This window comes from Salvia miltiorrhiza, chromosome 8 (genome assembly GCF_028751815.1).
Source record: "Salvia miltiorrhiza cultivar Shanhuang (shh) chromosome 8, IMPLAD_Smil_shh, whole genome shotgun sequence".
Taxonomy (NCBI): Eukaryota; Viridiplantae; Streptophyta; class Magnoliopsida; order Lamiales; family Lamiaceae; genus Salvia; species Salvia miltiorrhiza.
In genome coordinates, this window is record NC_080394.1 from 257,997 (window position 1) to 283,774 (window position 25,778).

Genomic DNA, 25,778 nt, shown 5'->3' on the forward strand with positions numbered 1-25,778 from the left:
GTGAGATGGATTATTGGTAAGTTTTTAAATCACAAAAAACTATGCCAAATTTTGGATATTAGGTATGAATTTATTGCACCCTTTAGTTTAAGAGTTTAGGTTAAATAAAGTACGTGGCAAACCATATGTTTTAATTTTATTTTTTTTAAATAATCGTCTATTAATTTCCTCCTATATAGTTTGGTATGTTAACAACGTAAAATGATCACATTTTAAGGTGATTATAGGCCAAGCATTTAGCATGAATTGCCTCTACGCAAATACAATAGTCTCAACTATAAATAAGTTTGCATATTTTGTGAAAATAAAATACAGTGTCTATTTGTTTTCTACAGAAGTGTTTTGCAGCACTTCAATAAAGAAAAATAAAATGGCATTTTTGAGTGCCGACAAATTAGCTATCATATTTGGCCTCTTGGGTAAGAATTATATTAAACTTTTCTTTCATTAATTTTTTTATAACTATTTGTTTATTTGGTTATGATTTTCTCAATCTAATGATCAAATTTATTTTCTATGCTTTTGCAGGCAATATAATATCTTTTCTCGTATTCTTGGCGCCATTGTAAGATTCATAATTAATAAAGAGTTTATGCATTAATGTTTTTAATTAATTCCTAATAAATGTGTAATAATTAATTAATGTTATAATTGTGCAGGCCAACTTTTTACAGAATTTGTAGGAAGAAATCATCGGAAGGGTTTCAATCAATACCATATTCGATCTCATTTTTCAGCGCATCATTGTTGCTTTACTACGCCTACCTTAAAACCAATGCTTATATGATTGTTAGCATTAATGGTATTGGTTGTGCCATTGAAGCACTTTACATCTTCCTCTATATAGTATATGCTCCAAAGAAGGTTAAGGTATACTCTCTCTCTCTCTCTCTCTCCATATCTTTGATCGGGTAAAAAATTTCAAGACGAATCAGTTCTAGGTCTAGGCTTATATTCATCAGTGGTGTATTTGTAATTCCGTAATGTTTGAATCCAACTCATCTTACGATTTTTGTGAAATGGGTCAATTTGGGATCCAAAACTTATTTGCAATGACATATTTAAACGCTTTTGTAAGATTGTCTTCGGGTCAAAATCTATAAGACGGGTCAATTTTGAATTCAGAGTTATGTTTAGTGACGTGTTTATTTACGAATTTTGTAAGACGGGTCGGTTTTGGATCCAAACTTATTTGCAATGACATAGTATTTGTTTCAAGATTCCATTTCATTTGTTATGCATGTATATACACAAGCCTTTATGATTGAAAATGATGATGATGGTGGTGATTTTTGTTTCAGATTTTCACAATGAGATGGATTGTCCTATTCAATGGAGGAGGCTTAGGGGTGATCATGTTAGTTTCTCTACTAGCTGTGAAAGGCTCAAAGAGGGTTGCTTTAGTAGGATGGGTTTGTGCCATTATCAATATAGCTGTGTTTGCCGCTCCTTTAAGCGTCATGGTAAATATTTTAATCCTTTTTTTAAAAGATACTCGCAACAGCTACTTGCTGGTACGAGTATCTCGACTCAAATTATTTATTTTATTTTATTCGTATTATTTTTACAGAGGCAAGTCATTAGAACAAGAAGTGTAGAGTTCATGCCATTTGCACTATCATTTTTCCTCTCCCTTTGTGCTGCAAGTTGGTTTTTCCATGGATTCTTCATCAGGGACTACTACATTGCAGTATGTGTGACAAATAAATTAATTTTATTTGAGTTTTTTTTTCAAGATTTCAATTTGGTTTTAATTTTTGACTAATATCCTCATATTTGTTGCAGTTGCCAAATATTTTGGGACTTTTATTAGGAGTTACTCAAATGATCTTGTACTTCATCTACAAGGACAAAACGAAACGTGTACAAGTTATCGAGGATAGCATCTCAAAATCGGAAAAAGATATTGAAATGAATATAAATTTTGATAAAAGCGTCGAAAATGAAAAGAAAGTTGGCGACACAAACTATGAGCTCGAAGAAAATGCCTCAAATCTCAAAAAAGATATCGAAATGAAGATGAATTTTGATGAGGAGATCAAGAATATTTCAACAAATGGGAAATGAGGGGATTTTATGGTGGATTTAGATGCAAAAAAGGGACCTATTCGTCTTGGAATATTTTTAATTCATAAGTATTGTGCTTGTTATCTTGGAATTTCATGTAGAGATTATTTAGAGAATAATTAATGGATGTAATCAATTATGCATGTCTCTATTTACTGTTCAAGACTATTTTTTTTAAAGCTTTTCTATTGTATATATGACAATTTTCGAAACACACTTTTTTAGAAAAGAAATAATCATATCAAAACCTATATCTATAAATTATATATATGTCGCATAAGGGTTGTCGATCGCGAAGCTCACAAAGGATAGTTCAGTTGGTAAGACGTTTTTCCTTTAATTATTAAGCGGTAGTTCAAGTTCCCATGAAGAAGAAATGATATATAGAATCGTAAATTTTCGTGATATAATGATTGAAAATGTAATTCTCACATAGTAATTACCTAGCCAATTTATTTATATTAATATTACCAGAAATGTTGTATATAATATAAGGAAGTATTTTAAAATATACTACTATACGATTATATATATATATATATATATAGGAAGAGGTTCTAATAAAAACTTCTGTTAAAATGAGAACTAGGAACCTAATCTTGACCTTTTAAATATTAGATCTAATGGTTAGGATTTAGTCAACAAAAGAAACTGTGCATCTATTATATTTTACTTTGCACTTAAAAAATATGCAATTTATGCAATTGAAACCAACAATGCAAAATACTCAAGCAAATCGAAATTGTGCATCTATGCAATTGAAACTGTGCATCTATGCAATCGAAATTGTGCATCTGTAGTTTAATCTCAGCCCTCTATTTTATTTAAATCAATGGCTTTAAATTGGTTCCTAGTTTTCATCTTAAGAGGGGTTTTTATATTAACCCTACCCTATATATATATATATATATATATATATATATATATATATATATATATGTCTCTTTTTTAATTTTATTAATAATTTGACTTACTTATAAGTTATATTTAATTAATATGTAAATTTATTCACTGAAAATATCACTTACATTTTATGATTGTTGTGCATCGCACATGAGTGTACTAGTATATATACATGATAGTGTTTTGATGTTTTTTGCACAATTATTTTGTATATGTCACTTAATTACATATGATAATGCTTGTTAGTAAATAAACTCACATGCCTAGATAGTATGTTCAAGATTTTTTCCTTCATTTTCTGGTTATATTATGTTGGTTAATTAAATTTAAATATATGACTCGTCAAAATCAAGGTTGAAAAATAGTATTCATCAAATACAAATTATTACACTCCAAAACCACAACAAAAAGGAACTGTTATTTGAAAGATGCGTCACTTCGCAAAAAAAAAATCAAGCAATCAAATGCCAACACCACAAACATTTACTAGGTTTTTGAGTGCTGCGATTTTTTTTTGTAAAAATTGTGAAAGTTTGAATTCGTTTCAAAAGGGCTTTGTTATATTTAACCAAAAATTGCACAAATTTTCGACACGTAGGAGACAACATATTCAGATTAAACTAAAATGTGAAACCAAAACTATGATGGTAATAACATGACATGGTTGAATATATACATACAAAACCTCAAATTATTGGATGGGTCAACTATGGTTGTCTTAATTCTCGTGTTTATCTCATATTGTATATTGATTAATTTCTTTTATTAACAAATTAATGTTGTATATATATGTGTGTGTTGCAGATATTTCAATAACAATACTAAAATTAAAGTTTAGTTCTCAAGCTAAGTTTTTTATATTATTTTTATTTTTAAACATGAGAAGAAAAAATGTATTGCTATTTGTGAAATTCAAATTTACGATCTTTTGTAGGTGCATGATAATTAAGAATTTAGAAAATATGGGAATGTTTCTGGGGACTAGCTAGGCCATGTAGACACATTATCATCACCTTCGGAAAATAAATATATAAGCATGAAAATGGAACAAAACATAATAATAATCTTCTACTATATACGAAAGTGTGTAATTCTTTTGGTGCATACTATTCCTTACGTGACACGTATATAAAGAAAAGTTGAATTATAATCTCATGAGTAAGAAATAACATATGTTTAGAGCTTATATATATTTTCAATATTCATGTCACATCGCAGATTTGTGCAGTACATAAAATAAAATATTAATTTGAAAAAAAAAGGTTATATAGGAATTAATTAACTTGTTTTTTTACCTACCATCAATTAAAACTGACAAATCAATGGAGATGCCTTTACCACCAAAATATCTCAAATGCATTAATTCTAATTCTATCTCTAACTATAACTATAATCCCATGCGTCTTCACATAAAAAATGTGTAGAAGCTCCTTAAATAATTATGTATTCATAGATAGTTTGGATATATTTCATTCTATTTATCAATAATATATATATATATATTTTTAAAATATGTGGATGTGCGCTCCTAGGCACCTAAATTAATATGTTTTTTTAGGAGAAATATATACATATTTTTACATATGTGTAAGAATTTTCATTTAAGAAATTTATATGAGGCTTAACCCATTAAAATCAAATACATTAATAAATTGTACCCAAAAGATCCACTAACTAGGACACGTCAAGGAGCACTTATTTAATTGTCATTTAATTTATGTAAGCTAACATATAGCTAATTGGCAGCTCATTAAATTGTCAAATTACACTATATATTAATCAAGCAAAAAAATTTGGACAAAAATTAGCTCAGGATTCTTTACATAATTCAAATATGATGCACACTAGAGTATATAACTTCAATATTTTGTATACATTCAAATTTGACATATTCACTCTCCTTAAATATATCACTAGTTAATTAATTATGTCATTAATTAACATTTTAATCAGCCTTTACGTAATTAATCACACTGCGGCTTATTATAGTAGCATTTTTCATAGCCTAATTAACCAAAAGTTATAATCAAACCCGCAATTGCCACTCGTATAATAGTACATATGTGTTGGGGTAACCCTCACACGACGCGTATTGAATAAATTAATGACACATATATTGAATAAATTAATTTGAGTGATAGGATAGTTATGTTGGAAATTAGGTTACATTATATTAAATGGAATTGCACTTCACCTTGACCGGTTTTCTAAATATTTGAATTTACGTTTCAAGGAGATGATCGTAAATCTATTTGCTCAACAATTTAACTGAATAAGAAATAATTAATTAAAGTTAGTTGTATGGACTAACGTGGGATATATACTAAAGTATTTAAAACTTGTTTCGCATTGCTTAATTTATTGTTAATTACAACATTAATATTAGTTGTAATAATAACTATGTGACAAGCGAATGGCATTTAAGACACGCGCCCCACCCCCCTCGGCAACGGCCACGTGCCCGACCGTGGGCTTGGCGGTGGTCGTGGACTTTGATAATTGGTCTTAGACTGATCTAAATAATATATCTACCATTTATTTTAATAATAATAATATTATTATTATTATTATTATTATTATTATTATTATTATTTGAATTGACTAGAGAGTAAAAGGCAATTGATGTAGCCACAACTTCCTATTTTAATGCATTTTTATGGAAGTTCCCTTGGATTATTATGATTTAGATATTATACCTAACTCTTATAATTTATTTGTGGTGCACATAGCAAAACTAGGTTTTCTAGTTCAATGACCAATCTATTTGTACAGTTTCTGGGAAGCTTCAATATGTGACGCAATTAATAATTAAATTTGTTCTTTATGATTAAATAATTAATTTTTCTTTAATTTATTCAACAAGGCAATGTGAACCTTATTCTTTCATTTTACAAGTCGCTATAACAATATTTAAATCAAGCGTTTCTTTATTTGATCTCACCAAAACTACAAAAAAGACTAAGCCAAAAAGAAAAATTAATTAATAAACTTCAAGAGAAGAGAGTTTCTATAATGAAATATCCAATTAATAGGTAAACAAAATTTACATAGTATAAATATTTTCCTAAGTATGAAGTAGCTAAGAGAAAATTCTAAAAAGGAAAATTCACAAAGGAATTTATTTAGTATATGTAGAAACAATATCATGCCGGATTGTTTCTAACTATTTAGTATAAATTGCTATTATTGAAATGTGTTTACTCCTCCATCTTCAAATCATTTAGACACAACCTCAACATCTTTGGCTTCCTCAAGGCTCAAATTCTTCTCAATATCCTTGCTGGGCTCGAGCTCGAGATTCATTCCATCATTCTTCTTGGCATTTTTGTAGACGAAGTACAAGATCATTTGGGCAATCCCGAACAAAAAACCCAAAATATTTGGAAACTATATCGAAGATTAGAATCAATTAATTTCAATCAAATAACGATATTGAAAAATTGAGAAATAATTTCTTGAGATTTATCCAACCCTAGCTAGCTACTTACTGCAATGTAATAGTCCTTGATGAAGAATCCATAGAAAAACCACATTGTAGCACAAAGGGTAAGGAAGAATGACAAAGTGAATGGCATGTACTCTACACTTTTTGTCTTGATCACACGTCTCTGCCCAAAATAAATAAAAATTAAATATAACATAGTATTTATATATGTTCATCAACAAAATACTATTAGAAAATTGAAATCCAAATAAAAAAGCTCGTACCATGATGCTAAAAGGGGCAACAAATACAGCTAGGTTAAAGATGCAACATATCCATCCAACCAAAGAAACCCTTTTGTCACCATGGAAAGCTAGTATAGAAACTGCCATGACCAACCCTAAGCCTCCAACGTTGAATAGGATAATCAAACCCATCGTGAACAACTGAAGAGGGGAAAACGAGTAGAGTAGTTATCAGGGACACGCGCGCTATCAGAATTATGATCTTAATACAATATAAAAAAAATCGAACAAGGTTATGTACCTTGGACTTCTTGGGCGCGAATATGATGTACATCAAGAGGTAAACGGTCTCGATGAAACATCCAATGCCGTTTATGGTAATGATCATGTACGCACCGGTTTTAAGGAAAGCATAGTATAACAACAAGGAAGCACTGAAAAATGCAACTGAATATGGTAATGCTTGAAACCCTTCCGATGATTTCCTCTTCCAAATTGTGTAGAAAGTTGGCCTGTGATATGTGTATGTATTCAAATATATGTATATACACAAATCATATTAATTTAAAAATGAAACAAAGCTAAGATAGGTTAGGTTCTTACATAGGTGCCAAGAATACCAAGAATGATACAATGTTGCCTGCAAATGTTTTACAAGAAAAGAATGAATAATCAAAGATGAAATTTCGTAGTTTACATATATAAATCATTTCATCATTGCTACAAAGCTAGAAAGCTCATTAATTAGTCTTACCTAGAAGGCCAAATATGAAAGCCAAGTGTTCCACACTAAAAAGAGCCATTCTTCTCTAGTCCCTCTTTTCAAATATTTTGGGTGAAGCTCCTTTGAATACTTGAAACAAATATTGCAATGAAACTTGAAATTTAATGTGGGAATTGATGTCTTATTTATAGTAGAAAACTAGGTAGTTGGGTATAGTGGAAAATGTGTGTGAGTGGTGATAGAGTCATAGACATGAAGTGTATCATGAAGAAGAAATGATGGTACTTGCTAACCCTAGTTTATGGTATCAAATATTTATTACCATATTTTATCTAACTGATTTTCACTTTTTTTCTTAGGTCAACGGGCCAAACCACATTGTCAAAATCTCTTTCTCTCATTTTGTCTTATTGTATATTGATTGTGTATTTTGTCGTACAATGTTATAACTAATCTGAAAAGTAAACATTTTCTTTTTACTTCATTCTCCTAGTATTAGACATGATGTGCAACTAATATGTGTTTGTAATGTATATTTATTTGTTAACTTATTATATGACTCAATAGTTGTGTGTACTTAGATTTAAACAATAAATATGCATTTAGATTGATGACAATATATATACAGATCTAGTGCAATATTTAATATGTATATCAACATCGAACCATTCAGTATATATCTAGAGCCTTCGCTATATAAGCTAACAAAATTATTGTTACATAATATGTACATATATAATATAACTAATAATTAATCTTTATTCTTATTAATTAAAAATCAATAAAATTCATATAGATTTTGACTAAATAGATTGACATGATTGATTTTTACATCAACATATATTTTTGTATGCATACAATAATGCTTTTTTCTATAATAATTAATGTTTCGCTCATGTACAACGCATGAAAGAAACACTAAAGTAATATTAAAAGAAAACATTATCATAAAAAATTATTATTGTATAATGTATAAGAAAATACTATACCTCAATCAACTAATTAAAGACAAAATCTACTATCACTTTACTCAAACATTGGCAAATTTAGGGCCACAATATAAAAACACCCAATTAAGTGAATTCTAATATCCTCCAATTAAAGCTACAAGCATTGTATTACCACTAAATTGTGTTTTGCTTGAATGAACCTACTTATGATTAGGGTAAAAATTAATTAACTCCAAACTAATTTCCACCGTTTTGACATTCTTTATTAAGTAATAATATCAATCAGTATATACCAGAATTGCCCCATTGAATTCGTATGCCTTTTATTTCATAGAAAAAATAAATTAGTTATGGATGCGAGGTAGCTTTTGCCCTCTAAGATGAAATTGGTATGATTACAAACGAAATTTCATTGATCTTCAATTACGCAAGTTAATTTCTTCGATGTGATGCATGCATATATTCAAGGTTTAAACACAGCTAGCATAGAGTTTAGTCAAGTCCACGACCTAAATAGTTAATTGGGATTAGTTCGATTTGAGAGGTTTGGTAAATATATAATGATGAGAAAATAAATTAATATATACCTCAATTATTGAAAATATTTTTATTTAATTCATTAATTAAGATCAAATTTAAGATAATACTTATTTGAACATATATATATATATATATATATATATATATATATATCACCAACCAATTTTTTTAATCTTAAATTTACTATTGTTTCAAAAATATATTACAATATTAATTATGCAACTACAAGTTTCTAAAGCCTTTAATTTCCCTGTTAAAAAAAAAATTGAAGTCTTTTAATGAGAATAAACCCTAGTTAATTAATAATCACAAAATTAAATTAAAGTATATAAAGTTGAAATTAAATTGAAAATGAGACACGAAGTGAGCCATTAAATATGATATATTGAATCTCATTCCTTTTAATATAATGGACCTTTGGGGTTGCTAAGTGAATCCAAACCAAATAACTCTAATTCAAATAAGTATTCTTTTTCTTCTCAAATCAATTAAATCAAATTAGCAAATAAAACCAAATCGAACGTAACCTTATATATATTTCGGTTTGGGTTAAATAAATTTTAAATTTGCTTCTTTTTAATTGGTTGTTTGTATTAAAACTTTCTAAATTTAATTATTTATGCTTATCAAATTGGAACTACATATATAGATGAGTTAAAAAATAAGTCATCAAAGAGCGATTATTTCTTAAAAAAGAAAAAAAAAACGATTATTAAATGCTTAACAAGGTTGGATAATTCAACCAAAGATATTGAAGAAGAAATGGTAAAAAATAGATAATCTAATCTATGATTTATTCCTAGCTAGTATGTCACTTACTTCAAGACATCAATTTATTAATATTTAATTTTTATCCTTGTGATTGAAAACTATAGAACTAATGAAAAATATTAAATATTAAATATTAAATATATTTTTAAAAATTCGCGCTCGGGTTTGAAACCGGTTTTTTTGCTCAAATTAATTTATATATAACCCAAATTTGTGGCCACAAAAATTTTTATTTATAAAAAGAGAAAATTGGTCAGATTTATCACCTTCATCATATCGACAAATGAATGGACGAATAATATTAAAAATGAAAAAGGAAAAAAGAGAAAGAAAGAAATAATTAATTTTTGGGCTTTAATAATTTCACCTCTAAATCCCCGCCTAAAAATTCCCAACCCCAAATATATTTATTCTGTCTTTGAATTTAAAATAATTTCCCCCAAAAAAAGTAAAAAGAAAAAATTAGATACAGCAATGGCGGAAGCAAAAGTCGACCCGGAGCCCATCGCCGCCCCCGCCTCGGCCGCCGCAGACGGCGGCGGCGTATTGCGATTGGGCCGACCGAAGCTCCGCCTTACGTCGGAGTACGACAGCGACACCTCCATTTTCCTTCAGAAGGTGTCGTGCAAATTATTGGACAATTTAGCTAAATTGAAGCTGTCGTTCTACAACAACGGGAAAGGGGAGGTGTCTGAGCCCCAAATCTCGTTCATCTCGAAGTTCTTCTCGCTGCAATACGACGTCGAGGAGCGCGATGCTGTGCTCAAGACGTCGCTAGCAATCGCGCCGGGAGTTCAATTCCGAGCTGCGCATCAAGTCAAGGTCTGTTTTTATGTTGAGTTTTAGATCCGATTTTGTTACTATTTACCTCGATCCAGTTAATTATGCTGGTTGGAGTTTAGGAATTTGATGGTGGAAGGATTTCGAATTCTACATATTTCAATTGTATTTTCCCACATAGAATTGAGATGATTTCTGTGAGTGAATTGACTTAATTGATGTCGGATTTGAGAGGAACAGCTTGGTTATGCACATATTTTGACTTCATACTTTCCGCAATCGTTCAAATACATAGATAACAGAATAGCTTAGTATTGATTTTTGCTGGTTTTTCTCTTAATTGTTGTTATATGTTGGTGACTCTACGATGAGATGAAACAATTCATAATGATTGATCTTTGTAACTGAGGAATCGAAAGCTGTGGTTGAAACTATGTGAACTATATTGAAAAACTGGTTCTTGGTTTAATTTTTCCTCTTATGGTTGATATAAGAGGAAAAAACCTTATTTGATCAACAAGTTAGCCAGCTATTTAATTAGCATTTTGTTTAGTATTTGATGTTATATGATCTATTCTAATTCGCTTTCACTACTTCGATTTCTAATAGGCTCGACAAGGAGAGGTTTCAGTCGTTGCAGATCTTGCTACCCCAGCCTACAAACTTGAATTAGCATCTGCTGTTCCATCTGTTGGCATGGTTAGTTTTGTTTGGTTTGTGAATTTTTCGATATTTCCACTGTTTGATCTTCACGCTTGCCAACAGATGAGGAGCTACAACTCTCTATCTCTTCCTAATAAAAATTTGTTCTTTTAAATTTAATATGTTTTTTCTTACTGCAGCCGAAGGCGACTTTCAGATTTCCTCTTGGTGAAGTTTCATTAGAGGAGAAGGAGGTGGAGGATGAAGAAGAACAGAAAAGTGCTTTATCAGTCAGTGGGATCCTCAAAAGCAATGTCTTAAATGGTGTGTGCACTGCTCGATACGAAGAAGAAAATTGGGATCTAAGATATGTATTCAAGGTAGTTTTCGTCTGATTATTCATATACATCTTTCTATTCTTCATCTGGATGTTCAAAGTTTTCGATTCAAGTGAATGTTTTCATGATCTTGTTGTAGGAGTCAACAACTAGTTTTCTGAATTTATTTGTTGGTTTTCTCACTTGTAGGATGAGCAACTAACTTTCGTTCCGAGCATTTCGCTCCCTTCAAATGTTTTTTCATGCGCATTTAAGCGGAGATTCACACCGTCGGACAAGTTGAGGTGCTCCCCCTTTCTCTCATCCCATTTCGACGTAGTCCTCTCTTGTTCTTGCAAAACACAGTAAACTAGATTCTAGTTATATAGTAGTAGAATTTTATTTTGGTGCTCTCGAATCATAATCTTTTCATGGTGATGTAGATGGATCTGTGTTCATGTCAAGGATTGCACACGCATAATATGATAATTAACCATAAAATTTATTACAATGCTTTGGAGTATTTTTTATTATGCTGAAAATTTTATTTTCTAGCCCACCACCATAAGCCACTAATGGGGTGGGTTGGACCAACAAGTAAACTGCCTACTTGACCATTAACTAAAACATGATAAACAAACATGTCTCTTGTTGTAATGATAATTGACCATAAAATAAAGTTTTTAAGAACTTTCAGATCACATCTAGTCAAAGATTAAATAGCAACACCATAAAAAGCATAGCAAGAATGTAAACTGCGAATCTTGATATCCCTATATTTTAGTTTCTGCACATAGAGGATTTTCGCTTAGCAGCATCCGCAACATCTTCCATAATCATTGCCAACACGATTGTGTTACCTTCCCACTCAGCCGGGATGTAATGATGTTTTTTGCCGTTAATCTTTGCTTTGCCGTAGGAGATATGCTGTATGTAACTACACACTGTTGGAAAACCTACTAATGCAGTGATTTGGTTTCCTGTGGTCAGCTACTGGTACCACTTCGATTCAAACAATTGGAGCGCGGTCTACAAACACACAGTCGGGAAGGATTACAAGCTCAAAGCCGGCTATGATTCTGAAGTCCGACTAGGCTGGGCATCTATCTGGGTTAGTTTCACTACTTTTTTTATCTCAATTATCAATCATCATATCCTTAGATTTATATATAGTGATCATGTACATGTTATAGCTTGAGAGAGAGAGAGTTGCATCCACACACAATCTATACTAACACTAACGTGCAATACGAATGGTTCAGGCCGGAGACGAAGCTGGCAAAGCGAAGACGGCCCCGTTGAAGATGAAAGTGCAGTTCATGCTCCAAGTTCCTCAAGATGATATCAAATCATCAGCTTTGATGTTCCGTGTGAAGAAGAGGTGGGATATATAACTCCATACATGCAAGACTATTAATACTGTGTTTACAGACTTATTGTTGTAATTTTAGCTATTTATTTCTTTTATTTTTCTCTAATAGAAATGTATTGTTGTAATACTTTTCATCTTCAGGTTTTATTATTGTTAAGAGCCTTGTGGCTATTACTACTTTGTTTAATATGAAATGTATCCATTTATCACATTTTAGAGAAGTTCTCGATGGCCTTGCAAACTCTTTATCATATAATTTTGCAGGTATTTATCCAATTCTTTAAGATTATAACATTTGGTTACCTTAAAAAAATTATGAATTTGGTTATTTATTTTAACAATTAGTTGCTATTTTGATCGTTTATGAATTTAAGCAAAATAAAATGACAAATCACCAATAATTACACAAAGGTAGAAAAATAACTATATGCAAGCGGGAGCCGCAGGATCACTACTCACACAAAGGTGAGAAAATTATACCGTATGCAGATGAGATTGAATTTGAACTAGACACTATTTACAATTGTCATGTAGTTTAATTGTGCTGAACTTTATGAGTTGGTTTAAAATTATGAATAAATAAACAACTCTCTGAAATTTATTTCAAAAATATCTTATTTTAATTTGACTGTACGAAATTTTGATACTGTGACCATCACTTCATACGTTTGTTGTGATTTTATTTTTTGGCCTCTTATTATTTTTAAAATTGGTGAAATTGAAAAGTTTTGGATTAGAGTTGTAAAAAGTGTGCCTAAAAGAAGATTGTAAAAAGTGCCAAGTTTCATGCATTTTTCATTGAAAATCCAAGTATAGCAATACAATATAATTACAAGGGGATAAATTAAATAAAGGTCAGATTCTTGGTAACAAAAAGAAGGTCAAACTTATTATTATTATTATTATTATTATTATTATTATTATTATTATTATTATTAAAATGCAATAAGAATAAATGGCAGAAAAGGAAGAAGCGAAAAAGAGTCGTCCCTTTTCCTTCAAATCATATCTTCTCTCCTCTCTCTCTCTCTCCCTTCGCAAAAGAGCTTTACAAGAAAGGAAGCAGAAGCAGATTCTCTCTCAAACAGCTGTGAGCCAACCAATTGCAAAACCTTCCTTCCTACTGTCATTGTTAATTCTTTTTCGATTACAAGGAAAAACAAATCAAGATTTGTATAAAATTAAGCTTTATTTTCGAGAAACAGAGAGAAATGGCAACGCCATCATTGAGACCTCCCAATTTGGATTCTTTCAGACTGTCTCACTTCTCCACAGCAATTCCCATTACAGCTAGCGCTAGTAGCTTCAGCCATTTCGTTTCTCTCTCATCCTCTTCGCTTGGGCATGGAAGATTTGGCTCTTCCTGTTACTGCTCTGTACGGAGAAAAAAGGTAATTTTTTTGGCCCCTTTTTCCTTAACATTTGTGCTTGTTTGTGGGGTATATGGAAATGCGACTTTTTTTGTTTAATCTTTGCTTTAGGGGTGTTTTGGGAATGGGCCTTGGGAATTATTGTTTTGAAAGGGGAAAAGGTTTCAGCTTGGTGAAATTTTAACAATTATTGTGTTGTTTCTGTGTTTTTGTTCTGTTTTTTTAGGTTTTTCCATTTGCTTGAGATTGAATTAAGCTTTGATTAGGGTTTGATTTTTCTAGTGCTGATCTAGACTTGCGATTTGTTCAAGTAAAAAATAGGTGAAATGTTGGAAATTTTGTAGATTGAATTGAATGACTGTATTCTAAGCTGATTTGGGAGCCAAAGATTATTGTTTTCTGTTATGCACATTGTTGCCAATTTGGTTTTGGCAGTAGGATTGTCTCATATATCGATTGATTTTCGTTGTTAAAAAGGCATTTGATATATTCAACTGCAGGACTTGTTCATAAGTTAAGTAAATGGTGATGGATTTCTACCATTTGGTTGGTAATTAGCACAGTTAACACGTAGTTTAGAGGAGCCACAAGACACGATTATTTAAATCTAATTGATGCACACGTTCTTTAATGAATGTGATTTGAAAGTTCAATTTTGAGAATTGATTATTGCAAGAATTTTACAGTTGTATTTTGATCAATTTACTGTTTGAGAAGCTCATATGTTAATTCAGATTAGTACGTTGCATCATATGCATGTGCATGGGATAGCTTGAAAAGAATGGATGGTGATTCTTTGTTAGTTGGTTGCTTCTGTTGAATCTATGTGTAATTAAGAATGATAATGTACTTGGCTGTGAGATAGAGAAGAAGAATTGACTCTTCTATCATTTCTACTTTCTGTTAAATGTTCCTGTTGACGATATAATGCATTTGGACGTATATTCTTCCGTATGTCGTGTTGGTTGAATGTGTTTGTAATGTCATTAAGTTTGTTAAGTCTGTAATTATTTTGAAAATAAGATACCTGATGCCACCAATGATGCTAAAATTAAAAGTTGAGGCAGAAAAATATGATTGCAGTAATAAATGTATCGTCTCATGAGCACAAGCTTTTAGTCCACGCGTTAACTTGTAAATGATCGTGCCAACCACATTTGGCTGAGCACCTTACAATAATAGTCATTAGGCCTTATTAATAAATGCAAACAATCAAAGGATTGAATGATTCCACAATAAATGATGAAATAGGAAAACGTTTATATATATGGCCGTTGGCCAGTAACAACCTCACCAACCCTTACCTATCTGAAACACAAAATCCATTCATGTTGCGGTGTTGTAGCGAAATCCACTTGTCTTCGAGTATATTTCCAAGTATCAGTTGGTTTTCACTAATCATTTACTACCAGGGGCCTGTGTTTTCTATGTGGTGGTATAGTTGCTTTTTGGATATGACGGAGCACAGCAGAGCATAGAGGAATTGGGAGACGGAGACAAGAATGAGATCCAGATGTTAGGTTCGGATGAAGAAGTCTCGACTCAGATTCCAACTCAAGCCCAGTCTCTCGTTGAAGGGTCTGGAGCTGTTATGGTGTCCGAATATAGACCCGCCCCTGATGTAGACTACCTGCAGGTATGCACAAATCATCCTCTCAATTCTTTAGACATGGCTCGGTTATTCGTTAGTGACTCATCTGATTCGTGGTATTTGGGGTGTCTATTCTTCAAATATATGTGGTCTTTGAATTTCCATAAATCTAAATCGAAAAACTATAAGTTGGCCCAAAATAAACAATAAAATCTCATTGGTGACATAGATTTTATCGGATCGGATTTTGTTCGGTCTTTGCTGATTAAATTACTCAATTACGTGTTACATATAACAATGGATCATTTTGTTTCTATTTCAGGAATTACTGGCAATTCAACAACAAGGCCCCAGATCAATTGGTTTCTTTGGCACACGAAACATGGGGTTTATGCACCAAGAACTCATTGAGATTCTCAGCTATGCACTGGTCATAACTGTACGTCGTTGAAATATATTCAAATATTACATATATGCATCATTATTTCAAAACTTCCAATAAATCTTGCAATATAATAATACAATAATACCCACTTTCCAAACATGATTTGGCCTCTAAATGAAAATCCTCTTTCATACCCGTTACCCCATTACTCAACGAGCTTTACTTCACTCTCATATTGTGATTTTTCTATTGATTTCTTTGCAGAAAAACCATATCTTCACTTCAGGAGCTTCGGGGACTAATGCTGCTGTCATTAGAGGAGCTCTTCGAGCTGAAAAACCGGAGCTACTAACTGTGATTCTTCCGCAGAGTTTGAAAAAGCAGCCTCCAGAGAGTCAGGAGTTACTTTCTAAAGTAAGATTTTGAGATTGTTTAATGCTAAATGTGTCGGGATCAATACTTTTGGCATATGTTCTTTCAAATATTGCGATTCTGCCTTTCCATGGTATTAATATCTTCTTTAAACATGAAAGAAATATTGTGATTCCTTTCGAGCTGTTGGAACACTCTCTCCGTCTATGTTGTTTGGTGTTTCTAGTTGCAGTTTTTTGCCAGTTTGCGAAACGGTTTAAAATAAGATACGAAGATTAGTGATGCCATATATATCTTCATTTACTTTAAAACTGTGTAGAATTTAATTCCAAATCCTAATATGCATCTTTTTCTTCTTCTTCTTTGGTTCACAGGTAAAGCACGTGATAGAGAAGCCTTACAACGATCATCTTCCATTGATAGAGGCGAGCAGGTAGCACGCCTTTTTATCGATAAAAAAGATTAACTTTTGTATCTCGTAATGTCATGGACTATAGGTCCCATGTTTAAGGTTATCAAGATTTCACTCTTCTCGATTCCCATCACCAAGAGCAAAACTTTTCTTGCAGGCTGTGTAACATGGACATCATCTCTCAAGTGCAGCAGGTAATCTGTTTTGCCTTTCACGACAGTAGGTTGCTCATGGAGACGTGTCAAGAGGCGAAGAACATGCGGAAGATTGTTACTCTGTTCTATCTGGATTGATCGAGAGGCTCTGCCCGCCCGTGCATTGTCGATCCGAAACATGAAATCTTGTTTTTGGTTGTAGAGTAGAATGCACAAAACAGATACTTTTTTTTTTTTTTTTTGGTTTTGTTCTATCCAGATTAGAGGAATTTGAAATATATGTGGCCCCTCCATTTGGGTGGAATATGATGGATTTCATCATCTTTTGACTATATAGCAAATTGCACAAGTGTTTTAGGGCATGTTTTTAATGAAAACTGCAGCAATTATCTACAAGAGATGATTTTCTGTCATAGTTTTTAGGGCATGTTTTGTACATTGCTTTTCATATATAAATACATGTCTTCAAGGATTGATTATCTTGAGAATTGTATTTTTTTTTTTGAGAATATGAGAACATTATATTAAATGTATAAAGTTATTATATTCATTGTGAAATTTATTGCATTAAAAAAATATGAAAATTTCATATCTCATTAGATTAAAATTTAGATGATGCATTCATCATAAATCTTCACGATCAAATGGTTTTAAAATAAAATAATAGAGAGAGAGAGGGGCCTCAAAGGGGACCCTAATCCTTAATTAGGGTTCAATACTCCATAATTAGATTTTAATAGTAATTATTTGTTAATATATAATTAAGATTTAGTAATACATAGTTATTAGCGGGGAATGTGAAGCAAAATGTTTAGTAACAAATACAAAATGTCAACCCTCAGAATGTACCATGAAACTACAGCAAACAAGAATCAATCATAATATGTATATATTTAGTAGAATTTACAAAATGCCAACAATGTGAGAAAAAAGAAACAGAAAGACTGTTATCGTACACGATTAGCAAAAGCAATGCCAGTCATCTGAAAAATTCATGATATAGAGCACAATCGCGTCGGAATAAAATGCGCGTCGTTGGCATAAAGAAGGCCCGTGATCATCGATCTTTACTACCCATGATTCACTGGCATCAAGCTCAGCTCGCTCCGTATATTAAGCAGCTAATGGTTCCTCCATCACTGCAGTCATACAAAGAGGGTATATAATTGTCTGGTCTTAACAATGGTGGGGGGGGGGGGGGGGGGGGGGAGAGAGAGAGAGAGAGAGAGAGAGACCTTTTCTATGTTCAGAAATTTCAGATGAAGAGGACGCAACGGCTTCTGACATGGCCGGAGCTTTGGTTGGCACGTCAGGAAGGTCAAGCTCGTCTTCTGGTTCTTGAGTAGAAGGTGCTGCAGACGGAACTTTGGGCAGATCCCCGAGAGTTAACTGCATAACACCAGAAGTTCCTTTAGTTCACAGCAATTTATATTTTATGTATAACTTTCATGTTGAAGATCAAGACATAAAATAGTGTATTTGATTTACGATGAGATTCTATCGTGCCAGCGCAAATATAATGTACGAAGCTTCACTAATAAAACTATATGCAATAGAAATTGGACAAAAATGTTCTAATACTATAGGTACGACCGTGTTAAATTCCAAACTGAAAACTGAAGCAATTGTGATAATAATGGCAAAAGAAAACAAAATATAGACCTGAGCTTCTAGATTGTCAAATTCTGCTAAAACTTCCTCTTCATCTTCAGCCGATAGCTTCTCACCCAGAATGGCGTTCAAATCCTATACCAGAAAAATAAATAAAACAATAAAATCAGAGAGTATAGACTCCTTTGAAAACTAGAGAAAAATGCCTACAATGGAAAGATAATACAGGCCTCATGTCAAATCGTATTATTTACAAGAATTAAAGATCAAAAGGTATTTGGACACTTTAAAAGAGACTTCTTAGCATAGGATACTCAGTTTCTATTGTAATAAAAAATATACTGAAAAGACTGCTCAAGTATCGTTGTAATGCTTCACAGCAAAGCCAAATGGTTAAAATGAATCTGCACTCGTTTGACAGAGAAAAAGAATGTAGCAAGAATCTTATCAAGGAACATAGGTTGTCAAATGATAAAATCATTTTTGACATGTAGAAAAACGACAGAAACTCATTTGGAGTTTCTTGTGAAAGAAATAAAAGCATTTGATAGCGCTAGGAGAGTTTCTTGTCAAATGATACACGACATCACAATTTCAGCACTGAAAACTCCACAGAAGTTAATATGTTAAAGAATTGTTAAACAATAGTAGTTAAGTGACTGGGTAAGTCTAATTGCGGATATAAGCGATGAAACAATGAAGGCAATATTTACTATCCATTTAGGGGAAATAATACAATGTTGCAATATCAGGAACAGAACGGGAGGCGAGATAGTGACACTCACTTCTTGATAAGCTTTTGCCTCGGCAGAATCATCCATCAGTTTTTGAACATCATCGAGGCTTATCTCACTTTGCATCGCTTTAACTGCATTATTTCCGCTCTTCAAACTCTCGAAAACCGCCTTTTGCTTGCTTGCCAGTTCGACATCTGCTAACTGAAGCGAATCCAGCAGAAAATACATTTAAATTCAAATAGGCATAAACAACCTTCCACTAAAATGAAGAACCGAGATGACCGGAGTAAACTTACTTGCTGCTCTACATTGATAAGCCAACCGTCAACTTGCTTTAACAGGTCTTCTTGAACCTTCTTCTTTTTCAATGCTAACAATGCCCTGTCTTTCTTCTTTTCCCGAAGTAAATCTTTTGCAGCTTGCTTTTCAGCATCAATGACAGCCTCTAGCTGAGATAATTGAAGGCAGAAATGTTAATAGATCTCGTAGACAGGAAGATAATGAGCATAATAATGATACTGCACAATGATATCAAAACTGAGCACCAGTGAATTGTGATAAAGAAAATCTTTGCACAATGACAACGACTCAGCGTACTTACTACCTAATGATCATTGATGATTACTAGAAATCCCCAACTTAAAGTGAAATATTTGCTAAATACAATATCCTAGCCCTTTAGTCATGGCAAAAATATCGCCAATTTTGCTCAAATGAAACATCATCACAAAGTTCTACATTACAACCACATGTTGAATACTATTACTACTTATGAATCACAAACATGAACGAATTAACGAATAAATTACTAAGAAGTGCTATCCGTCGTTAAATAAAAGAGAAACCTTTTGGCAGAAAACAATTCTTCCCAGGTTATGAGTATATATAAAATTAACATCTATGTTTTCAAACAAAATAGTATGATGAATTAATACTAATCACCAGGTATGATCTTATTAAGGTGAATATACAATCATCATTCCTGTTTAAGTGCATGTCAACTAAAGGGAAAAGTTAATCAAGAAACACACACACACACATAATTACATAAGGATCATGATTTTCCGAGAAACACAAAGACAAAACGAATTATCAGCTACAATATCCAAATATACCCTTTCAATATTACAACACCAATTCCCATTACAAAATTGGCAGCTCCCATCAAGAAAGGGGAAAAGCTGATAAAAAAAAAACCTCGAGTTAAAAAATTCCACATAAATTGAAAATTATCAATTGCAGAGCAACATAAGGACTCAAACTTTACAAAGAAAACCCTAACAAAAACTAAGAATTCAAGAAAACCCCGATACATCAATTAGTAAGAGATCAATAAATCAATTGTTTGATAGAGGAGGAAACCGTACCTGCTGCTGGTATTGACCGAGCTTCCGCCGTTGAGTTTTGAGGGAAAGAATGGCTCTGTCCACCTCCGTGATCTTCGGTCTCTTCACAAAAACATTCCCCATTTTTTCGGCTCAATCCCTTTCAGAAAACTTCAAAAAATTGACAGGTGAAATATCATGCGGCTTGCGCATCAAATCCACAGCAGAGATATCTCTCTCAGCTCAAATGTCATCGAGATCGAGAGAGAGACAGACTGTGGAATTGGACAACAACGAAGATGAAATCGACGAGGCAATGTTCTTTTATCAACAATTTAATTATTGATAAAAGAAGGAAAGAAGGCTGAATTGAAGCCCAACAAAATTGGGCTTTCCACTAGGCCCAATAATGTAAAATTAAATAGGGCCTCCCATTTATATAGTGTAGTTCATCAAGTAATTGTGTTTTAATAACTTCTGTAAATTTTGGCTTCCAAAAAAAAAAACAGAAAAAAAAAAATGAAGTGACCATAATGGAATATGTCTTATAAATTTTTCTTTTCTTTGGATAAATTACACAAATAAATAAAAAATAAATAGACCGCACGGCGGTAGACTCGAACCCAGAACCTCAGGCCTTGGATATTAACCACCTATCGCGAGATCAACATATGCACATCCATATCTATCTTATTTTGGTAAGTGGCTTTATTCTTTACTCTTTCCAATTTAAATAAACAAATGAAAATAATAAATATTCTCAGAGGAGATGGATCTTCCACATTGCCACTTGCTCGTGTTCCACTTTAATAAACATTAGTTCAGACATTTTATCGAACACCTCATGCTCAGGCTGGTTTAGAAGCACCGACAACTAAAATAAATCCACTACTTCCCCACACTTTAATTCGGCATAAATTCACCAAAGATTGGTGAGGGTGAGGGAGAATGAGAAGGGGATTGTGGAGAGAGAGGAGATCTCGAATGTAGTGAAAGAGCTCATGCAAGGTGAAGAAGGGAAGATGATTGGGGAGAAGATGAATCAAGTTAAGATTGCTGCTGGGTATATTCTTGAGAGAGATGGATCTTCCACAATGCCACTTGCTCACCTTGTCCAAAACTTGGTCAAACAAAAATAGTGTTTTTATATTTTAATTTCTCGAATAAGAACTCAATGATATGTACTCTTTCCTTTTCGAGTTGTTCATATATAACAAGTGTCTTACTTTTTTTTTTGAGTTGTCTCACAACAGGTTCACCATTTTTTACCTTTTAATTATTTTCATTTTAATTCTATTTAGGGTAAATATCATGAAAACCCCTGAAGTATACCCGCTTTATCAAAAATACCCTGAAACTTTCAAAATGTTCTATAAACCCTCAAACTATTAGGTTTTTATCAAATATATCCCGCATCTATTTTTCGGTCACCAAAAAACGTGATGTGGCTCGCCGGATGCCACAATGTAATTTATATTCTATTTTTGTAAATGCAATGGCAAAAACGACGTCGTTTCGTACCATATTTTATCGTGTTTATCCCTAATTTTAGGTTACTAGCGTGAATTTCAAACACGATAGGAGTGAATTTTAAATTTCAAAGTGGATTTTTGTTAAATGATATGGTACGAAACGACGTCGTTTTTGCCATTGCATTTAATAAAAATAGAATATAAATTACATTGTGGCATCCGACGAGCCACATCACATTTTTGGTGACCGAAAAATAGATGTGGGATATATTTGATAAAAACTTAATAGTTTGAGGGTTTATAGAACATTTTAAAAGTTTCAGGGTATTTTTGATAAAGCGAGTATACTTCAGGGGTTTTCATGATATTTACCCTTCTATTTATCTCATAAAATAAAAGTATGCTTCACTACTTTTTATTTTTTTTACTCTTTAATCATACCCACCTAAATTCTCGTGCCGAAACAAACTAGGAGACTTGTTATAGGACGGAGGGATTATATCATTATGTTATCATGTAGTTTCATTAATTTGGTTTAATTTGAACCGAATAAGAAAGCATGCAACTATGAGATAATTCAGAAGTTAAATTCATTATCAAATTATGAGGAACGAGATTGAAGCAAGAATTGAAAGAGATATGTTAATAGGTGATACGAAGGAAGTGCGCATGAGATGTTCGATAAAATGAAGTTCAAAAGAGATATGCTACACCAGACTGAGCATGAGGTGTTCGATCAAATGTCTCACTAATTTTTATCTAAAGAATAAATACTCAAGAATGTAATATATACTGTACTATTTTTTTTTTAAAATTCTAGTGGAGCCTAATACCCCCCAATCTCACCTGTCTTGTTTACAGATTTTAAATGCTATAGTTTGAATCATACGGCACATAATTAAAATTCAATATTCAAAAATTGATAATTCATTAAAAATTCAATATTTTTAAATGAGCATGTTTAAAAGCCACACACTTTATTTTCAGAGGTCCCATGGGCCTTTATTAGGTGTTTATTGCCTTCTCTCTATCACTCACAAATTCAGCCCATGAATTAATCTCTCCTCAATCCTTTCTAGAAAAACTTAATTAAAAATTTGTTTGGAGTATTAATAATTGAGAAAGCGTCCCAAATAGAATATATTGTTAAGTAGATTATGGGTAAATAGTATAAGTTACAAGGGTAAAATTGTAAACATTATGTATGAAATAGTGTCCTAAAATAGGGTATGCATACCGTAAACAAAGGGTACGCATAAATATGGGGGATGGAGGAAGTAATAACTTGTGTGTATTTTGATGAAGTACTTGGACCAAAATGGAATATGTCTTAGAATCATAGTATTAGTTTTATAATTATGGATCACATGATATTTTCCTAACTAAATGCCATACATATCTATCTTATTTTGGCAAGTGGCTATTCCCCACCACTTTATCATTATTGATATATTATTGTAAAGTAGCTTCATAAAAGAAGTGATTATAAGCTAGGACATGAAGGCTTTGATGTCCTCATCTTGCTCAAAGTAAGGCATCTGATCATGTTGCTTCAAATGAATCCACGCCGCAATCCCATCACCCTCTTTGTCGCTCATCAGCACCACAACTGGTCTAGACGGCGGCCCAAATCCGATGCTCGTCGCAGCGGGCCCCCATCCGAAATCAGCTTCGTGGAATCCAAACCTACTCCAATCAGAGAATGCTATAACATTAGTTTCAGGTTCGCACAAATGTTTCATCCAACTTTCCATACTATTTGTGAAGATATGACGTCCATCTCTATCAGGAAACAGTATCTCAGCATGACGAGTTATGGCGTTTCGAACAGAATCTCCCAATAGACGAACAAGGTCATCTACACCAACGTCGTCCCCAGCTTCTATGCGTCGCGTCACTGCTGGGGCGAAGAAATTCCCACAAGCGTGTCTCGACTGAGGTGGGATTGATCTCTCCCGCATGTCAACCGCTTGAAATACGACGTGGCTTCTACTTCTGCCGTGGATGGCGGCGTTGAGGCGGATCAGGGCTTTGGCTATAACGGCACACACAACACGCACTCCGGATAAGGGTTTTCCGTAGGTTTGGCTTAATCTTGATTTCAGGCTCGTTAAAGCCTCCTTGTCGAACAAAACCCTCTTCAAAACCACCTTGTGATCCGCGCCGACACTCTGCTGAACAACAGCCAGATTGTCGTTGCGGATCACGGATGGAAGCAACGTGGGGAGATGAAAAGACGGGTTTACCCTCCTATCGTGATCAGGATTGGTGGCATCCGACCAGGCAGCCACGAACGTCCCAAGCGAGGACCCGTCGAAGACCCTGTGGGAGACGCTGATGGCGATGGCGGCCCCACCACACGAGAAACGTGTGATCTGGATTGAGAGGATTGGATTATCAGGAGTTTCGGCTTGTCGGAAATGTGTGTCCGGGAGGAGGTCATCGATCTCGATTTTTGAGACGAGATCGATCAGCTCGACATCTAGAGCCTCTGCTTCGACGAGCTCGGCTCCGTGGTCGCTGCAATCAATCGAACTATAATTCTTGATGAATCTTCCTGCAAGAGGATAGAATTCAACCAAGATTCTGGCCAGGGATTCTTCCAACCGGAGGCTGCCGTTTTCCGGTTTCGATTCGTAAAACAGAATAACAGCTAAATTCACCGGGGGAAGAAGCTCATCGATAAACGATAATTTGTAATTCTTGAGGTTTGGAGGGGTTGGGGTGTGTGGTTTTATCAACTTACTGCTGATTTTGTTCATCTTCATTTTTTTTTTAATGGAGTTGATACTTGAAACACACAAGACTAGTAGCTCTGTATATATAAGCAATCCTAGATTTATGGGATGGGATTTATGTCTCACAATCTTATGTGTTCCACCTTTATATACTACTCTATCTGTCCGCTAAGAGTATGTCACAATTGTCATTTTGAGCGTCAGCAAAGACTATGTCACTTTTCTTTTTAGGGCATGGTCCCACATCTTTTCCTTATCATTCATCCTTAAAAATACCCCTTATTTACAAAAAATCCACCTCTTATTCAATTTCAACAACTCATTTCAAACAATGGTGTGACCATTTCTCCACTACATAAAAATCACTAATCATTTTATTAAATCCCGTGTCCAACCAAAGTGACATACTCTTGGCGGACGGAGGAAGTATTATTTTAATAATATTTTTATAAAATTAAATTTTATCATGATATTATGAATTATGTTTAATATTTATTTCCTAAAATTATGCTTAACTTTTATATTTCACTGCATCAATACACTTTTAGATAACTAGCAGAAATATAGATAATTATGCCATCATCGTAATTAAAGGCTATAATTATTATTTAATTTAAATTAGCCACAAACGATTAGTTGGGCTAAGTGTTTAATTAGTTATGTTAATTCTTACTCTTGGTCCATAAACTTGCGTCAATTTAAATTAAATACTATCAACTTAGGGGGATAGGAAAACTTGACTTTTTCTTTGGCACTAACTATCTTGGCGGCTGGAAGGAGAATATTTGAGTAGCTAGTTATTTCTAGTTTGAATTTTAGTGTTTTTTCACGCAGTTGGATAATCGATCCGATTCACTATCCCGGATGGTCCGGAT

The 25,778-nt window shown here is 33.1% G+C and overlaps 5 protein-coding genes across 7 annotated transcripts; 3 read left to right on the plus strand and 2 right to left on the minus strand.

Moving 5' to 3' along the window:
• Window positions 1-297: 297 nt before the first annotated feature.
• LOC130999664 (bidirectional sugar transporter NEC1-like) lies at window positions 298-2,150 on the plus strand. 2 transcript variants are annotated; one of them, XM_057925267.1, is made up of 6 exons: window positions 298-419; window positions 529-565; window positions 660-870; window positions 1,302-1,463; window positions 1,571-1,690; window positions 1,786-2,150. In XM_057925267.1, the coding sequence occupies exons 1-6, from the start codon at window positions 371-373 to the stop codon at window positions 2,065-2,067; spliced, it is 861 nt and encodes a 286-aa protein (XP_057781250.1). In that variant the 5' UTR covers window positions 298-370; the 3' UTR covers window positions 2,068-2,150. The 2 variants fall into 2 exon arrangements, with proteins under 2 accessions (XP_057781250.1, XP_057781251.1); XM_057925268.1 differs by lacking the exon at window positions 1,571-1,690.
• Window positions 2,151-5,974: 3,824 nt separating this feature from the next.
• Window positions 5,975-7,537, minus strand: LOC130999665 (bidirectional sugar transporter NEC1-like). The gene is made up of 6 exons (XM_057925269.1): window positions 7,394-7,537; window positions 7,243-7,279; window positions 6,941-7,151; window positions 6,679-6,840; window positions 6,459-6,578; window positions 5,975-6,357 (listed from the first exon to the last, which is right to left on the minus strand). Exons 1-6 carry the CDS (start codon window positions 7,440-7,442, stop codon window positions 6,187-6,189), a joined length of 750 nt encoding a protein of 249 aa, XP_057781252.1. The 5' UTR covers window positions 7,443-7,537; the 3' UTR covers window positions 5,975-6,186.
• Window positions 7,538-9,918: 2,381 nt separating this feature from the next.
• On the plus strand, window positions 9,919-12,956 carry LOC130999666 (outer envelope pore protein 37, chloroplastic). Its single transcript, XM_057925270.1, has 6 exons — window positions 9,919-10,446; window positions 11,014-11,103; window positions 11,247-11,426; window positions 11,574-11,668; window positions 12,354-12,474; window positions 12,626-12,956. Exons 1-6 carry the CDS (start codon window positions 10,099-10,101, stop codon window positions 12,755-12,757), a joined length of 966 nt encoding a protein of 321 aa, XP_057781253.1. The 5' UTR covers window positions 9,919-10,098; the 3' UTR covers window positions 12,758-12,956.
• A 739-nt stretch (window positions 12,957-13,695) lies between these two features.
• Window positions 13,696-17,416, plus strand: LOC130999667 (uncharacterized). The gene is made up of 6 exons (XM_057925271.1): window positions 13,696-14,126; window positions 15,547-15,741; window positions 16,019-16,135; window positions 16,346-16,495; window positions 16,828-16,886; window positions 17,023-17,416. Exons 1-6 carry the CDS (start codon window positions 13,947-13,949, stop codon window positions 17,156-17,158), a joined length of 837 nt encoding a protein of 278 aa, XP_057781254.1. The 5' UTR covers window positions 13,696-13,946; the 3' UTR covers window positions 17,159-17,416.
• Window positions 17,417-17,877: 461 nt separating this feature from the next.
• Window positions 17,878-21,019, minus strand: LOC130999668 (vacuolar protein sorting-associated protein 20 homolog 2). 2 transcript variants are annotated; one of them, XM_057925273.1, is made up of 6 exons: window positions 20,736-21,019; window positions 19,665-19,817; window positions 19,417-19,569; window positions 18,683-18,766; window positions 18,256-18,409; window positions 17,878-18,159 (listed from the first exon to the last, which is right to left on the minus strand). In XM_057925273.1, exons 1-6 carry the CDS (start codon window positions 20,835-20,837, stop codon window positions 18,134-18,136), a joined length of 672 nt encoding a protein of 223 aa, XP_057781256.1. In that variant the 5' UTR covers window positions 20,838-21,019; the 3' UTR covers window positions 17,878-18,133. The 2 variants fall into 2 exon arrangements, with proteins under 2 accessions (XP_057781256.1, XP_057781255.1); XM_057925272.1 differs by having other exon boundaries at window positions 17,878-18,409; window positions 20,736-21,010.
• Window positions 21,020-25,778: the final 4,759 nt, after the last annotated feature.